General features: G+C 43.1%; 1 protein-coding gene across 2 annotated transcripts in view; it reads left to right on the forward strand.

Annotated features, from left to right (window-relative positions):
- Nucleotides 1–18,950, forward strand: part of CKAP2L (cytoskeleton associated protein 2 like) — a 57,502-nt gene that overhangs the window by 27,577 nt on the left and 10,975 nt on the right. For both annotated transcript variants that reach the window (XM_033948143.1, XM_033948145.1), the window contains exons 6-7: nucleotides 1,502–1,657; nucleotides 11,938–12,001. In XM_033948143.1, coding sequence (XP_033804034.1) covers nucleotides 1,502–1,657; nucleotides 11,938–12,001 — 220 coding nt within the window. The remainder of the gene's footprint in view (nucleotides 1–1,501; nucleotides 1,658–11,937; nucleotides 12,002–18,950) is intronic.

The raw sequence follows: 18,950 nt of genomic DNA on the forward strand, positions 1-18,950 counted from the left end.
GACACTCTGGCACTAATTTGGCCATCTTAGCGGCAACATGGGCTGAGGACTTGCACTGCATGCTAACGGCCCAACAGCTACAGAGGACGCTGAAAAACATTCTGAAGGTGTCTCCTAATATTGTCCACTGGGAAATGCAGTTAAAACTTGTTTTGAGACTCTATATCCCGCCGGAACGAGCAGCCCGGATGGGGATTACTACAATTCACTCTTGCCCGAAATGTGCACAAGCTCATGCTTCATTGGGGCATATGCTTTGGAATTGCCCCAAAATTCAACAGTACTGGCGACATTTAGGGCATTATATTACGCAGCTTTGGGGGAGGCTTTGGCTCCCACAACCGAAAGCTTTATTTGGACTTTATAATATAGCTGCGCCCAAACCCAAAGGAATGTCAGCTTTTGTCACTAGAGTGCTTTTGATGAGCAAGAAGGCAATTCTTACTAACTGGTTGTCCCGTGATCCCCCTTCCTATGCTCAATGGAGAGCGTTGATGATTGTTCATGCGACGCTGGAGTGGCGACTGGTGGGGGATTTAGATCGTGGACCGGGCCGCAAATTCTGTCAGACCTGGGAATGCTTCTGGCAGGACCTCACACCATATGCTCGCAGTAGACTCTTGAATTGTTAGGACTATTTTACACTCTCAGTCATGGTAGTGGCATTGGACTTTTGGGGGGGAGGGAGGGGAGGGGGTGAACTAGCACTGTTATTCTCTGGATTTGTATGCAACTTCTATTTGTACGTTCTGGTTGAAATAATAATAAAAATCATTTGACTATAAAAAATGTGGAAAGAAGAGAAAACAAGAGCCAGTGTGGTTAAAAGGCGAAGTGAAATATTGCAGCCAAGAAAATATCCTTTAAAGAATGGAAAAAGGATCCCAATGATTAAAATAAGAAGAGACATAAGCACTGGCAAGTTAGATGCAAAACATTGATAAAGAAAGCTAAACAAGAATATGAACAACTTGCCAAAGAGGCAAAAAATCATAGAACAATTTTTTTAGGTACATCAAAAGCAGAAAACCTGTGAGGGAATTTGTGGGATCGTTGGTTGATCAAGGAGTAAAAGGTGCGCTCAGGGAGGATAAGGCCATAGCAAAGAGATGGTTTTCAAAGGTGAAGAGGCGGAAGAATTAAATGAACCAAATCAACAAGTTAAAGAGTGATAATCACCTGGACCAGATGGTATACATCCCAAGGTCCCGGCCACCTGCCCATACCTCTAAAAGAATTGGCCTGGTTGGGGAGCTCCTCGCACCCTACCTTGCTTATTTCTCCTCTTTATAGTGTATGTCAACTGCTTTGATACGAACTGAGGAGCTTCAGCACAGCCCACTGAGGCAGGTAGCAGAACTGAGGAAAAAAATGTAGATGATGCCTTCTACAAAACTCTCGACTAGAGGTGAATAACCCACTGGTTCAAGACTTGTATGCCTTTCTACTAGAAAGATGATCGAAGAAAGAACCTAATCTTCCCTTCTTTTTCTCTTTGAAGGGATACCCATCTGAGCAGCTATCTACTGTCCTGTCCAGGATTCCTGAAAGAGAGAAGTTTGCCAAGTTCTGGATCTGTAAGGCAAAGCTTCAAGAGCGTGATGGCCCCTTTGATGTGTTTGGGTTGTATGAGCTGGCAGTTCGTGCAGGTGCAGGGGTGAGTCTCCAATTTCCAAAATGGGCGCAATCAGTATTTGGCTCTAACAAGTAAGAATCAGTTTGCTTTGTTATCTGGAGTGAGATATCTGGGTATCTGGTTATATGCAAGGCGTACTGAATAAGTGATCCCACTTTTGGAATTAGTGGAATGAGGACTAACAAATTTAACTATTTTACCATGTGCTATGATTAACCTGAAAATGTTAGTTGCTACTTAACACTTGCAGTTAATGTATGCAAAGACCAGCATTTGAATTTGCCAGCTTCAACTCATCACTGGTAAGTAAAAAGAGTTGTAACAGTACTAGATCAACAAGATGATGTTTAACCCTTTCAGGACCAAGGGACATATTTGTCCCATAACTTTAAAATCCTATAAATTTTGATTGGGATAGTCTACAGTTCTAAATTTGATATGTACGGATTCCATAGGATACTGCCTTTATGTAAACAAACTGGTTCCGACATTCATTCATTAGCGTCGTTGCCAGATTGACGAGAAGATTCACTTGCCACAATGTCCATAAGCCAGAAGTGTGATTTTTTTTTAAAAAAAATGATGATATTTCACAAAAAAAATCAATTTTTTGGCATCTGCAAGCCCTTTTTACCATAAAAATGTCGTCAAAACCACAAAAATTGGCCTACGATCCTTATGGTCCTGAAAGGGTTAAAGAGCTAAGATCAAAGGAAATCATGACTCTTTCTCCTGCTGCCTTCTCATACTAAGTTCAGCTTTCTTGAGCTGCAGATTGAAGGAAAAGTAAAGGATCTGGGGCACTGCCATGCGGGTGAGAAGCAGTAGAGGAATGAGATTAGAAAGATAATTCTTGTGCAAACAACATACAATCCTTATGGATGGTTTACTTAAGGCATCTCATCTCGCAAGTTACTTGCAGAAGACATCAGTCATTTTCTTCTCTTCACCCCCTTGTGTCACTGGGCAGCGCCCCTTCTCAATCTTCTGCAAGTGAGTTGAGATGTCTTCATCTGCTCTGCACTAGATTTTTTTTATTTTGGGGATTTGATCTGATATTTTTTCAAAGCTTCCCTGTGCTAGGTTCCCAGTAGTCCTGGTACAGCTCTGTCTGGGAGAAGAGCCAGACATTTTTAAAAAGAGTACCTGCCTGGCTGGTCTGCATCAACACTTGGGAGCTTGGGGCTAGGTCTCTTGGGAGTGATGCTTGCCCTGCGGAGTCAGGTGCTTGAGTGCAGGCTGATTTGACCCTGTGACTGGCTGGAAGACTTGGCGAAGGTAGACTGCATCCCCATCCCCCCAAGAATAATGTAGGAGCATTAGGGGTTGAAGGTTTCATGTTTTTGGAACCTGAATAAAAGGCAGCCTGAATAGATAAGCCGCTGGAGCTACCCTTGTCTGAGGCAGAAATCCCTTCTCTTTCCAGTTGCAGTGAGAAGCTGATGTAAGCACAGCATATGGCAAATCTGTGACTACAGCTCATTACAGTCTATGGGAAAATCGGGGTGGATCTGAATCCAGCAAAACTAATGGTTTCTGAGGGTGTACAAAGGGTCCTCCACCTCTAAAATCCTATTTGCAGTAATTTTGAACTTTTGGGTTTACTCCCACGAGGGCTATGGAGTCGAGTAGTCGGAGACAATTTTGGGATACCTTGAGCCGGAGTCGATAAAAATGTACTGACTCCTGATAGCAAGTTCAAATGTACCATTTCACAAACAATTATAATTAACACGTTTGTGGACATTTTTCACCAATCTACGCTGAAAAGCGTGCAAATTTTTTAAATGTTGCATGGGAAATTACATTTCGCGCAAAATAGCTATAACTTCTGAAGCATTGCTTATTTTTGAATAAAACTTTGTTTCTTTTCTTATATTGAATTCCTTATTATAATTTGAACACATTTTTAAATTATTTTGTTATAAACAATTACAACATTCGAGGTTAATTTCAAAATTTTTTTAAAAAATCTACTCTTTTATACTGAAGAAATTTAAGGAAAGATAACTGAATTTACCGCTATTATATGTATGATTTTGATTTCCTGACCTTAATTCCACGAATTGTCGGGTATCTCTTCACAGCCTAATGTCTAACGATAGATAATGCGTAATTTTTAATTCACCAAATAGCCATATTTACACTTTTGCCGCACCCAGTGCTAATTTGTAGAAGCCAAGTTTTGTCAGCTCCCGCTCTATAGTGATAGTAGGCGAAAAACATGTTACTCGTTTCCCGCCAACAATGTGTTATGTACTTCTCTGGTGTAAGAATAAAGCCCAGTGCATAGTTGTATTTCTACTAGTGTGAAGTTCGGAGTCGTATGTACCAGAAACTGAGGAATCAGAGTCGAAGGATTTATCTACAGACTCCACAGCCCTGGCTCCCACAGACCACTTTTTGGCGCTAAAACGCTGCGGCCATCTTGGATTTTCCAATTTTATTTCAAAAGCCTCTTTTTGCCTCAAATAGTGTTGATTTTGGTAAAAATTGATTATTAAGGACTCCTCAGGTGGTTTAGACCCCATATTTTGCCAAATTTGCACTGGATGTCAAATGATGAGTACCCTTGTACTGTATGCTCGGGGCACACGATAGGGGGGATGGGAACCATAGGCTTAATTCCCTCTGGTCACTTCATGGGTGAGGAGATGCTGAAAGCTTGAAGTCTGGGTCATAAATCCCTGTAAGAGCTGCTTAAACACAACTTGTCGCCAACAAAGCGCTTTTGTACAGACACCCCTAACCCTGGGATGAGATGTGTGGTAGACCAGCAGATGCCCTTGAAGATGCCAAGCCAGGTCTTTGACCCAGATTTTATGACTTTGATTTGTGCAGCTTACGAGAAGCATAAAGGTTTGTCTGTGTGTTATCCGGTGGGCTCTCGGAGGCGATTACCTCCACAAACCAAGGTCTCGCTGCAACCGGTAGAACTGCAGGAACCGGAGACCCAGTCTGATAAGGACTGGGACAATCTGGAGTGAAATCTCACTGCTCTCCTACTTGGAGGATTGTAGTTCTCAGTTTGGGGCAGGTAACCAGGGATTAGCGACAGCCCCAGTTCAGGGAGAGGATCTGGCACTGCACTGGCTATTTTAAGCTGATAGAGATTTAACCGAGGTTATAGTTTCTGTGCGGGCGTTGGATTTAGAGTCCCCACAGGTTTCTACTGCCCATCTCTTGCTGTTAAGCAGTTCTAAGTTGCAGTCCACATGCTTCCCTTCATATCCAGAGATTACCAATATGATAACAGAATTGGAAGATACCTGAAGGTCCTCTGATGGGGGCCAGGTCAATGATGAAATTCAAAGACTACAATTGATTCAGAATACCGCCACAAAGTTGATCTATCGAAAGAGCAAATTTGACCATGTGACTTCGTTGCTTTCTCTCTCCATTGGCTCCCGGTTTATTTTAGAATTCAGTTTAAGTGTTTATGTATTGTTTTTAAGATTTTACATGGTTTCTTTGCTCCTCTTGTTCCTCTGCTATGGAATGTTTACAGATTTTCGTATGCGAGAGGCATTCATCGATTTAAACTTTCTCTTCCTTCTAGGAAAGGAATTCAAGGAGTTAAGAATTTTAGCAGCGCTCTGGCATTTAAATTTCCCCAATTATGGAATGAACTTCCCCTAATTTTGAGGTGTCCCAGTTCCTTCCAACTCTTCCGTAAACTTCTAAAAACTTTTTTATTCGCTAAACATTTTGAAAACTGACTCTCTTGTATTTCAGTTTACTTTATTTTTTTAATTTATTAACTGTGTTGAGCTTCCTTAGGTTGAAGATCCGGTATGTAAGGTTAAATTTTAGTTTAGTTTAGTATCCCATAGCTTGATTTGCTTCAGTTATTTATTTCATCTAAGGTGGATTCTCTGGTGACTCAAAACCCAAGGTGTAGCAATATTCCATGCTACCCATATAGGGCAAGCAGTGGCTTCCCCCATGTCCAAACCTTTCTTAAAACCAGCTAACCTAGTCACTCTTACCACATCCTCTGGCAACGCATTCCAGAGCTTAACTATTCTCCGAGTGAAAAAAAAAATTTCCTCGTGTTGGTTTTAAAAGTATTGGCATTGGCTTTAGGCCTTAAAGCTGTGATTGTGGCTTCCTTTGTGGTGTGGGCCTGCCAAAATGTAACCCCTCCCTCTTTGAATATCAATTCTCACTTACTTCACCTTCTGTGGTCAAGGTTACCATACAAGTCAAAGTGAGAATTTTTCTAAAAAGAGGGAAAAGTTAGCATAAAATATAATATTTCATCCTAAATAAAAGATACCAGGTGAACAATAAGTGAAACCTTTTAAACAAATATTGATTTTAAAAGTTTTTGTTAGTTTATTTATACAAATCTAATAAAATGTATATATCTATATAGCTTTAGAATAAGTTTCCAAATAAAACCTTTCTCAAAGAATTTAGCTCTTTGTAATAAATTTTTTTCTCACAGGGTCCAGGTTTAAACTTCTTTTTCCTCACAGGGTCCAGGTGGTGGTCCTTTTTTTTTCTCTGCAGGGTCGTTGGGTACCAGCGCTTCTTCTTTCCAGGAGATTCAGCTTCAACAAATGGTGTACCTACTCCCTAACTAAAAAACCCAAAGGAAGCAAAACCCTATGGGGTTCATAATTAAAAAAAAAAAAAAAAAATGTCTAAAAAGTGTCCTAAGTGGCTACTTGGACGATCAAAAAGCCTGATCGTCCAAATACCCATAACCAAAGCTGGTTTTTAGACGTATCTGAAACCAACTTAGGCCTTTCCCCTGTCTCTAAACGCACAGAGAGAAAAGAGGCGTGTTTAGAGGAGGGGAAAGGGCGGGAGGGGGCCGACCTACACCTAAGCGTATAACAGGTATAACCAATACAGTTTAGTCGGCACTTAGACCTTTTTCACAGACGAAATAAAACCAGGTCTAAGTGCCGAAAAACGGGCCGCTGAGCTGATGGCCGCTGGCGCCATCAGTTCAGTGGCCCGGCAACCTAACCATCGCGGCAGGAGAGATGCCTCATCTCCCCTACCGCGATGCCATCACTCTTCTACCCGAACTGCCGCGACCCACGGCAGTTCGGGTAGAGGAGTGATGGCATCGCGGTAGGGGAGATGAGGCATCTCTCCTACCGCGATGAATCACTCCACCCCCCCCCAACACAACATCAGGGCAAGAGGGAGCCCAAGCCCTTTTGCCCTGCGGCAGCCGCGACCCCCCCGTCACGATCAGGGCAAGAGGGAGCCCAAGCCCTCTTGCCCCAGGCACCCGCGGCACCCCTGACTCGTTCAGACCAGGAGGGAGCCCAAGCCCTCCTGGCCCAGGCGACCTCCCCTACCCCCACCCCCACTACAGTATAGGCAGGAGGGATCCCAGGACCTCCTGCCCTTGATGCACCCCCATCCCCCCCAACGTTTGCCCCCCCAAGAACCCCCGATCGCCCCCCCCCCACCGGCCGACCCCCCCTTCCCCGTACCTATTTTAGGTTGGCCGGACAGACAGGTACCAAACCCGTTCGTCCGGCATGCAGCTCAACGAAGAATGGGGCTGGATTGGCCCAGGGGCTCCAAAGCCCCGCCTTCTGGTGGGGCCTAAGGCGCTTGGGCCAATCAGAATAGGCCCAGGAGCCTTAGGCCCCTCCTGTGGGGTGGGCCCATGTGCCTAAGGCCACTATTCTGATTGGCCCAAGCGCCTTAGACCCCACCAGGAGGTGGGGCTTTGGTGCCCCTGGGCCAATCCAGCCCCATTCTTCGTTGAGCTGCATGCCGGACGGACGGGTTTGGCACCCGTCTGTCCGGCCAACCTAAAATAGGTACGGGGAAGGGGGAGTGGGGTGGGGTGGGGTGGGGGGGGTCGTGGGGTCGGCCGGGGGGGTTGCGGGTCGGCTGGGGGGGCAGATCGGGGGTTCTTGGGGGGGCGGACGTTGGGGGGATGGGGGGTGCATCTAGGGCAGGAGGGCCTGGGATCCCTCCTGCCCGTACTGTAGTGGGGGTGGGGTTAGGGGGGGGTCGCCTGGGCCAGGAGGGCTTGGGCTCCCTCCTGGCCCGAACGAGTCGGGGGTGCCTGGGGCAAGAGGGCTTGGGCTCCCTCTTGCCCCGATGTTATCGGGGGGGTCGCGGCTTCAACGGTGCAAGAGGGCTTGGACTCCCTCTTCCCCCGATATCGTCGGGGGGGGTCGCGGTTTGACATGGCAGGGGGGCTTGGGCACTAGAGAATGACACGGTGACAAAATTCATCACCGTTCCCATCCCCGCGGATAACCGCAGGAAATAATCCCATGTCATTTTCTAGTGTCTATTTCATCCTCTGTCCTTCTACACCAGTATTCTTCAAAGCAAAGCTTGCGGGTCAGTGGTTGTGGCCATTCATACTCTGATTCTTCCCTCTCTCCTTAAAGAATGACATGAGGACGCTTTCCCACGGGGACGGTGATGAATTTTGTCACCGTGTCATTCTCTATTGGGCACCCTCCTGCCTGGATCGTTGTTTTGGGGGGGGGGGGGGAGGATTCTGTAACCGGTGTTGTTTTTGACAGACACTGGTTACAGAATCCAGCTTTTAGGCGAAGGATTGGCTCCTCCTTCGCCTAAAAGCCCTTCTGTTGGACGTTTTGTGGTTTTTTTTCATTATGGTTAAAAAGTGTAGACGTGCTTTGGGGGTACTTTTAGACGTAGTGGAGATTGGGTGTTTAGGCAGAGGAAGGCCATAATCAAAACATGGACGTATGTTTTGGTTATGGACACTTTCCCTGCTTCTGGGTTGAACGTTTAGGGACTTAGGCCAAAAGGGGACTAAGACATTTTTTTTTTTATTTTGCCCCTCCACATCCCTATTTGATGGCTAAAAAAAATAAACACTGTAATCACTAGCTACCCAAATAAATCAAAGGATAATTGAAATTTCCCTAAAAACTAATCCCACCCACTTTCTATTAAACCAAGGTTTAATCAATAAATATCCAAATATCAATAAACATCCAATATCCAATCAATAGCCAATTTCCAATATCTAATAAACATCCAATTTATCCTTAAAAACCAATTCCACAGCGACAACACAAAACAGACACTTGTCTCTGCCAACAAACCAACTCAACAGCCCTCAACTGCTCTCTCTGGCAGTTTTAGAATTCTCCCCAGCACTGCTGACTTCTACATGAGGTCATCAGACCTGTTGCAGACATCAGCAGTCTGGAATCACTCATGCAAAAACAGCATTAAACCAGCCGAATATCAAAATAAAATAAAATCCATCCACCCAGGTAAATAAAAAAATATATCTATAAATTAAACCTTGGTTACAATAAGATACTACTCCAGAATCTGGCCACAGAGGGGCAGTGTGCCCTCCCCTGTGGTACTGACTATGGTGGACTATGTAGTGGATGCTATTTATGACATGCTCAGAGTCATGAATAAAGTGCCAGCATATTCAGTTTCCGTCTGCACAATTTCTCTGCATCAGGCAGTGGGTAGGAGATTCGGTGTTTAAGGCCTCCTTGAGCAAGTTCCCTTTTAAGGGGCAGATGTTTTTTGGGAAAGGACTGGATGACTTAATGGCTAGTATGATGGATCATTGTCCCAAGTCCTTGCCATACAGCAAGCCACGATATACTGGGAGTTTGTCGTGGTTCCTTTCACGGCTACAGAAAACCGCGTTTTTATAGGAATGCAGGTTCCTTGTCCCAAAGGACCTTCCAAGACTCTAGATGGGGGTTTGGAAGCTCAGACTATCACTGCACCAGGATCTTATTTTCCAGGGACCCATAGTCCTAGAGAGTCCAGAACACTTTAGGCTTATGGCATGGTGCTGAGCACACAGCCTTAGCACAAATAGGATATTCGTTTATGGTTATCACACTTTCTACAATCAAAGAAGTCTGCGACTCTAGTGGCCTATGCAAAAGTGTGGAAACTTTCCGTACAGGTATAAGGAGAAGCAGTTAGATCCCTTATGGGCTCTCATTTCTGATGTCCTGTCCTTTCTGCAAGAAGGTCCTGGCAATAGGATCTCTCAAGGTTCAAATAGTTGGTCTTTCATGATACAGAGCTTCAGTGGACAGAAGGTCTTTGGCCTCTCGTCCAGGTGCTTGAGAGGAGCTCTCGGGCAGTGTGGTAGCCAGTTCCTACTTTGAATCAACATTGTGTTACGGACCCTCACTAAAGTGTTGGAGGCATCTATCGTGGATCTAACTGGGAAGATAATTTTCTTAGTTGCGATCACGTCAGCAAGGAGGGTATCAGAATTGCAGGTGTCATCTTGCAGAGAACCTTTCCTCGGATTCATGGAAGCAGAGGTGTGTCTGTGTTCCATGCTTCCATTCTACCGAAGGTGGTTTTGGTATTTCATGTCAACCAAGAAGTGAGGTTTCCCGCTTTTCAGCCCACAGGCGAGAAGAAACAGGACAAAGTATTGAAGTTGCTGGATGTCAGGAGAGTTCTAAAGCCTCTTATTTCCTGATGGATCCGCATGGCTATTCCCTTGGCATGCATTGGCTGTGGAAAGCAGCTGCCATTTGCCTTGAAAGCTCATTCTACTAGAAGTGTGGCACCTTACTGGGCAGAGTCCAGGACAGGTCCGCACGACTAAATTTGTAGGGCAGCCACATGGTCTACTCTCCATACCTTTACAAAATTTACAGAGTGGACATGGCGGCATGAACAGACGGGGCCTTCGGGTCTTCTGTGCTGGTCACAGGCTCATCTGTCCCGCCCTAGACTCGAGGGTCTGCTCTGATACATCCCATCCGTAAGGAACTGTATGCTGTTTGTGCAGGAAGAAAGGATTAGGTTCTTATCTCGATAATCCTCTTTCCTGTAGAAGAGCATATGAATCCTTACACCTTGCCCTCTCAGATGTCTTATGCCTGTGGAGGCTTGTAGTCTTGGAGGAGCATCCAGTGGCTAGGCTCATGGCAGCCAAGGAAGAGAAGCGGAGCCTTTGAAGAAATCAATATCAGCACATTTTGCCTTGCTAAGAAATTGAACAAGTGTTAGTGCTGGTTGCATACATGTAAATTGTTTTTGTTTCACCGCCGTTCTTTGTTGCTCTGTTGGATGGTTATTTATTAACTCTTATCTACTATTGCGGACTTAATCTGGATCAGGGAGCTCCCGAGTCCCACCCTCTTGTTTTCATTTTCTCTCCTAGGGGTTATCTTTTGCTTTGGTACGGACTGAGGAGAGAGGGTTCTGCCCAGAGAGACGACGAAGCAGAGAGAAGAAAATGACCGATGTCTTATGCAAGCAATTCACAAGTTAAGGTGCTTAACCCATTCATAAGAAATCATATGCTGTTCTACAGGAAAAAGGATTATCAAGGTAAGAACCTAATCCTTCCTTCTAGTGAGGGATGCCAGAGAAATGGACAAAACATGGGAAAGAAGTGGAATGGTACAGCTTTTTCTGAAATTATTCAACTGGAATTTTCAAAATTTACCAAGATAAATAAGCCTTTCTCTACACACTTCTGGAATACTAGTGGTATGAAACTGTTGTGTATTTTGAAACAAAACTGGTTCACAAAACAGTATGAACTGAAGAACTGACTCAAATGCTGGTATTACCTTGCCAAAAGAGGCAAAATTATTTCTTGTTAGGTAGTATTGGAGTGGTATGCCACAAATAGCAATGCAGAAGTCTTTCCTCTAGAACAGAAACAAAAAGAGGGGAGTCCAACCTTGTCTGCAGTGAAAAAACCAATCAGGAAAAAACAAGCCAAAACTGCAGATATGTACAACGATGTAGGCAAAATTTATTGTGACAACCAAACTATATATTAAAACCTTTTTACCAAACAGGGGACCCAACACGGTCCGTGTTTCGGACAACCTTCATCAGGGGTCCATGGTAGAAAAAGGAAAAAACATATGTCACAACAAATGTATATAATAAAGCCAAACTGATGTTATGTAACGCTCGAGCGATTTTTACTATTCACAGTGACTCTCGGCGTTACATAACATCAGTTTGGCTTTATTATATACATTTGTTGTGACACATGTTTTTTCCTTTTTCTACCATGGACCCCTGATGAAGGTTGTCCGAAACACGGACCGTGTTGGGTCCCCTGTTTGGTAAAAAGGTTTTAATATATAGTTTGGTTGTCACAATAAATTTTGCCTACATCGTTGTACATATCTGAAGTCTTTCCTCTACCAGCATGAGTGTTAAGTGAAAATCACATAACATATACTGAACATCTAGTACATGTTGTACGATTATACCATTCCTGCTTTTGAAATATTAATCCCTACAATGGTAATTTGGTGAATGTTTACTGTACTCTATATTTCAGTCTTTATTTTTTTCCCCGACAGCCCATCCAGGAGTTGAGAGAGGTTGTCTTCGATATTATGGAAAACACTAGCAAAAAGTCCAATGGTAAATTTATGCACCATATTATACCTTCAGCTAGAGTGAGTCCAGATGGTTGAAGGGTGACATTTGCTAATCTTGCTTCAAGTGGTTCACTAGTTTAAGATAAACAGCATCCCACTGCTACAGTTACTTAGACTGAAAGAAGCCCAACTGTCTTTTGACAGCTATCTGCGTAATCCAAGGAAATTCAAAAAAATATATTGCTTCTATAGCTAGCTCTGCAGGGAAAATTACTGACCCCAAATATAAAAAATCTTTTATAAAAGTTGCCTGTATGAAGACAAGAGGTCTATTTTACAGAGTACCTGTGTGTCTTTATAAAATACTTAAATGGGTTCCTTACATCATTGGTCCTAAAAATTCCATAGGAATACTGTACAATATTAAATCCAAAATGGTCACTTGAAAACACTCCTTGGTTATATATGACAGTACAACAATTCAAAAATTTCCAGTTCTAAAACTGATATTCTGAAAGATAACAAAGTTGCACTTATCTGTATATATTCTTCCAAAACATTGATACTCGCAACACCACAGGAATTAAGAAGTGAAGAACATTCCAACTCCCCAAAGCTGCTGTTTGTTGTTATTGTGGGGTGTTATTATTTTTTTCTTTTTTCAATCATTGTAATATAGCTGGCACACTAGCAGGAGTCCGGCATGGGTACCTTGTTGCACCTGAAAGGGCTACTTCAGGGAACAGATATTTAAAGACTTGAGGCTTAATGAAGGAAGGAAAGCAAAAGAGAGAGATTCCAGAATGTAGGGGAGGAAGAAGGGAGTGCGAGATGGAAGGGATGCCAGACCATGGGGTGGCAAAGCAAAAAACAAAACAAAAACTGCAGACTATGTACAGGATGCAGGCATTGTTTAATATACCGTCAATAAATCTACAACCTTATTACCAACCAAGGACCATGGGGTGGAGCAGTGGCATACCAAAGGCAAACACTGGATGGAACGGGTAAAGAGAAAAAAGACAGATGCAGAACTAGCAGCAGCATGGACATTTTGATGCTGACACCACTGCCTCTTTCAGATCCAGAGAAGGCAGATCCCGATGCAGACCAGGTAATTTGTAGGAGCAAAGAGGGAGAGAGTTACTATACCAGTAAGGGGCAGAAAGAGTTGCTGCCTGGGGGAGGGGTGCATTGAGGGGGCAAGGAGAGAGAGAGAGGTGGTGCATTAGAGGCAAGGAGAGGGGAAAAAAGCAATGGACTTGGGGCAAGGAGGAAGAGAGGTAATGCATCGAGGGGAGGGCAAACAAGGATGGAAAGAAGCGCTGGACACAGGCGGGATATGGAGGGCAAGAGATGCTGCATCAGGGGAAGGAGGAAAAGGAGGGCGATAAGTGCTTCATTGGGGTGCACAGAGGGAGAGATGAACTCCAGTTTATCATTCACTTCACATTCCTCGTGCCGATCGTCACAGGGGAGGCATAGCTTTATTCACTCCCACTGTCTTCATATCACCCTTCCACTTCTGCCCCTCCCCTAGAAACTCTGCCTTTCACATTTCTAATCAGTCCTCATTAGATTTTCTTCTTTACCATCCCCCTCCCCTCACTGCTTCATCTCCACTCTTCCATCGCTAATCGTCTCCAGCAATAATCTAGGTAATTTCAATATCCCTTCTGATGACAAATCTCGCCCAATGACTTTGGACTTCCTAAAATTTCTAACCAACTTACCTCTCCTCTCCTCCCTCACACATATGGGGGGACACACCCTTGACATGATTCTTACTCCTCTATAACCACCCCCGCTACTCTGATTTGCTTGTCTCTTCCTTTAACAGACAAACATCCCAGCAATCAATTACACTCATCTTATTCCAGAGATCTTAACAAATTTACTACAGCTTCCATTACCACATATTTTTCTTTAAACATTGATTCCTTCTCTACTCTACACCCCAGTGGGCAGCAGAGCTCTTTTTTCACAGCTAGATACAATTGCACCAAAAACCTACTATACTTCCACCCCCACCAAAACTTCAGAACCACAGCTACGTTGCTGGTTGCTTGCAACTCCGCTCTACAGAACACCACTGCTGTCGGTCACAATAAAACCCCTACCTCTCTGAACCTCTTCAAGGACAAATAAAAAGAATACAAAACTGCAATACAATCCTAAAAAAAAATACTATACAGAACATATCACTAATGCAAAAAAATTCAGCCACACTATATTCAGTAAAACCCTGACTATATACCATCTACTCTAAATATTGATTCTGCCTCCCTTCCCTCAGCACAAGATTTAGCATCAGCATTCAAAGAGAAAGTAAGCAACATACATTCTAAGTTTACCTCTCCCACACCTTGTTCTTCCATTTTTCTGCCTTTTCCAGGAAATGGCTCAATTTCTAGTTTATTATCAGACTTTAACATTCCGACCATTTTTGATCTCATAAACTTGATTTCATCTATGAAATTCACCATACACCCCATCATCCAATACCATCCACTGTCCTTAAACGTCATCTCCCTACCTTAATCTCTTTTTTACACTCCATGATCACTAACAGCCTCCAACAAGTCATTGTGCCCCCCAAAAATAGAAAACTGCCACATCCGTCCTAAATTTAAAAAAAATCCTTTTCTCCAAAACTGACTGTAAAAACAATCACCCAATCTCCAACCTTCAATTCTGTGCAAAGATCATAGAAAAGCACGTACTTGGCCTTCTAGAGAACTATCTAGAAGAAACCAATGTCCTTCGCCCGAACCAAACATGCTTTCGTCAGTATCATTCCACAGAAACATCCCTTATCGACTTTACAACTAGTCTTAGATTATCATAAACAACCCTCATCATCTCTCTTGATCTTACAGCGGCATTCAACACAGTCAATCACCCCCTACTCCTATCCCACCTCACTCATTGCCATTACCAGCACAACTCTTACCTGGTTCACCTCCTATTTAACTGACCGTCAACCACACCATTAATTTTCATGACCAATCCATCTTATTTATGCAATCTTTCCTGTGGAATCCACCCGGGATCTAGTCTCACTCCCACACTATTTAATATTTTCACGGCCCCTCTGCTGACCCTTATTCAGTCTATTGGTTTTACCTCTTTCATTTATGCTGACGATATGTTTGTTTATTAAAAATCTTTATATACTGTTCAATTTGCCAAATAGGATCAAAGCAGTTAACAATATAATCCAAAGTAATGAAAAGAATGCCATTTAAAAATAGGAAAGGCTTGGATCTTTCGGATCGGGAAGTAGCAACGCCAGCAACACTTCTTATTACAGTTGCCTTAGCACTGGATAAGAATTGGTTATTGAGACTCTTCTTTAAAAATAAACAGAGAGAATTTCTTGGGTATAAGATACAAATGTTCCCTGATCTGTCACGAGATACACAAAAACGTCGACGTGAATTTTTGCTGTTAAAACCAGGAGTTATTGCTCTTGGGGCGGCCTTCTTTCTTCGTTACCCATGTAATCTAATCTAATCTAAACCTTAAGTTTATATACTGCATCATCTCCATGAGTATGGAGCTCGACACGGTTTACAAGAACTTAAAATAGTAGGAAGAGAAGAAGAAAAAGGATTAACCCTTTTCCTTGTAGTTCCTTTCTCTTCACAATCCCTGTAAACTGTGCCGAGCTCTATGACCATGGAGATGGCGCGGTATACAAACCTAAGATTTAGTTTAGTTTAGTTTAGATTACATGAACTTATGTGAAGAAGGGAGGAGAAAAAAGGGGGGGGGGATAGAGTTACTATTTGATGAAAAGCCAGGTTTTCAGTTGTTTGGGGAATAATTGAAGGGAGTCCAGGTTCCGCAACGGGATGGTGAGGTCGTTCCAAAGACCTGTGATTTTGGAGAGAAGGGATTTTCCCAGTTTGCCTGCATAATGGATGCCGCGTAGAGAGGGGAAGGCTAGTTTATACCTTTGGGCAGTTCTGGAGGAGTCGGGATTGGAGGAGTTGAAGGATAACGGGATAAGAGGAGGGAAGATGCCGTGGATGATCTTAAAAGCCAGGCAGGAACATTTGAAATGGATTCTGGAGATTATTGGGAGCCAGTAAAGTTTGGCAAGGAGTGGGGAGGCATGGTCAGATTTGCGTTTTGAGAAGATCAGTTTGGCTGCAGTATTCTGGATTAGTTGGAGTCTGTAAATGTGTGATATTGCATGAAATGCAAAAATATGTATTCTTTGATCCTAGCCAACTTACAACCTTCTTGTCAATGGCTTCCCTGAAAAAAGGAGGGGAAATATGAGCACTTCTTGCTTGTTTGATCTCCTTTCTCAGCCTATACAATCTATACTCTAGGTTTTTTTTCTTTGTTTTATATTAATTCTTGCTGATTCTACATCTTGGTTTCTTAACTTTTGAGGACTTGAGTTAAAGTTAAGCTATATATATAATCTTTGTTAAGATAGCAGATAATAATCTGTCTTGTATTTTGCATTGTATTTTATTTTTCTGCCTAACTTTACCTTTCTGTACAAGTGAATACTTGATACGTTATTGAAAAATGATAAATAAATAATTTAAATAAATAAGAAAGGCAAAGCAAAAAATAAACTAAATATTTACAGTCTTCAATAAAAAATATAAAATAAAACATAAAATAATGCAGGTTGAAGTACTTTAATTCAAGTTCTATCAATGTAAAAAGGCCAGTTGAAAGTAATGGGCGTTTAAATGCCTTTTAAAATTTAGGAAAGATTCTTCCTTTCTCAATTCTAGGGGTAAACTATTCCATAGAATTGGAACCAAATTTTAAAAATGCACAATTTCTAGTAGAGGCAAGATGAGCCTTCAATATATGAGGTATAGCTACTCTATTATCATTCAATGACCTCAATAATCGCCTCGGTGTATAAAATAGCACTAAGTTGGAAAGATATCCAACTCCTTCATCCTTTAGACCCCGCTGACCCCCAGGCTATCCTCGCTGTGAACTCCAAACTAGACTAACTCCAAATCTAAAGCCCTCTTCTAATTTTGATACTCCGACCCTCATTTAACAGATTTCATCAGTTCTTCAACACTGATTTCATAATTCATGATACGTTCATTATTCAACCTTCTTCACCCCCCTGCCCTTAATGTTCTGGTTCATTCTCTGGTGATCAATCATCTTGATTAGTGCAATTCCCTCTACTATAGCATCAGACACACAGACCTCCAACGATTACAATTGATACAAAATACATCCATCAAACTACACCAGTAAGAAAATTTGATCACATCACTCTCCTCTTAAAAGCAGCTCACTGGCTAACAGTCTGACACTGTTTGACCTAAAAAATTATTCTCCTTGTTCATAAAATATAACGATCCTGCTCTCCCCTGTACTTAACCTTCTTATCCCTATGTGCCCACCCATACCCTCTGTTTACTCCAGTAGAACCTACTAGTCATCCCTTCACCCCGGCAGATTACCTATGGCTGCACTAGAAATAGTATAATCATAGTACTAGGCCCATTTTATAGAATGCCCTTCCCAAAGAAATAAGATTTACACATGCACAATAACTGTCCCATTAAAAAAAAAATAGGTGTTGGAAGAGATTTAAGACTGACAGCGGGTCTGATTAATGGGGCATCTCCTTGAAACAGCCTAGCAAAACGTGGTTCCATGTCGGAGTCCGTTCAAGCACTTTAAGCTAAGTTAATCATTAAGTTATTCACTAAGGTATTTAAAAGTATTTAAAATGAAAAAAAGATATACCTAGAGAAAGGATAAGGGGATAAGACCAATGAGGAGGCTAGCTACACTGGAAATTCTGTATTTTAACAGATTCATTCTGCACAGAAGTAGCCACTGAGGTCATATCCCAGAGTAGGTATATGCAAAGCAAAAGAAAAAATGGATAAGATTTTGAAGGTCTGGTAACATGAAGAAGGAAAGTTGTTGTATATCAGAAGACTCTTGATGTATACCAGAAGACATTTTATGAAAAAATGTTCTAGATATACGAGGAAATGAGGATATAATTGCTTGAGGGTGTATTATAAAATATCCTCATCTATATTGAACTAGAGAACTATATTTGCCAACATTTGATTTATGATTCCCATTTAAAAAAAAGTCATGCCACACACCCCACCACCACTGATGATGACCCCCCCTCCTGACAATGGCCCCGAACTTCAAAAATAAATAAAATGGCAGGAGAAAAGCCCACTCCCTCAGCCACCTGGACCCCCTACTTTTAAATTAGAGTGGCAGAGGAGTGCCTGCTGAGTGGTCCCCCATGGAACCATGCCTCCCATGCCAGGACCAACCATCCCCTTCCCCACCCCCTACTTTAAAAAAAAGTTGGCAAGAGATGCCACTCTCTCCTGCCTCGGCCACCCTGATCCTCCCTCATACCTTCTTATACAAAAGACAGCAGGAGGGATGTCCAGTCTCTCCTGCCTTCAGGTCCGCCTCTCCAAAATGGTGGGCCTTCCCCTGACTGGTGCACCATGGTATGCATGGGGAGGGGCTTAAGGCTCTGATTGGCTCAGGTGCTCCTTGGGATTGGCCTTAGATGTTTGAACCAATCAGGGCCTTAGGCCCCCTGCCCGGTGCATCCTGGGATACACTGGGAGAGGCCTAAACCCTGATTGGCTCAAACGCCTAGGACCCCCTCCCCTGGGAAAGTCCTTAGATGTTTGAACCAATCAGGGCCTTAGGTCCTTCCCTGTGCATCCCAAGATGCACTGGGAAGGGGAAGGCCTGTCATTTTGAAGAGGTGGAACTGTTGCAGGAGGGACTGGCATCCTTCCTGCTTTTTTCTTCTTATAAGGTTCGGGATAGGGCGAGGGGGGGGCAGGGTGGCCGAGGCTGGAGGAAGTAGGCATCTCTCCTGCCATATTTTATTTTTAAGTACAGTATCGGGGGGGGGGTGTTGTAAGAGGGTAGTAAGGGGGTGTAAGAGAGTGATAGAAAACTGGAACGCTCTTCTGGAGGCTGTTATAGGGGAA

The sequence above is a fragment of the Geotrypetes seraphini genome, chromosome 6, assembly GCF_902459505.1.
Source record: "Geotrypetes seraphini chromosome 6, aGeoSer1.1, whole genome shotgun sequence".
NCBI classification, from domain to species: Eukaryota; Metazoa; Chordata; class Amphibia; order Gymnophiona; family Dermophiidae; genus Geotrypetes; species Geotrypetes seraphini.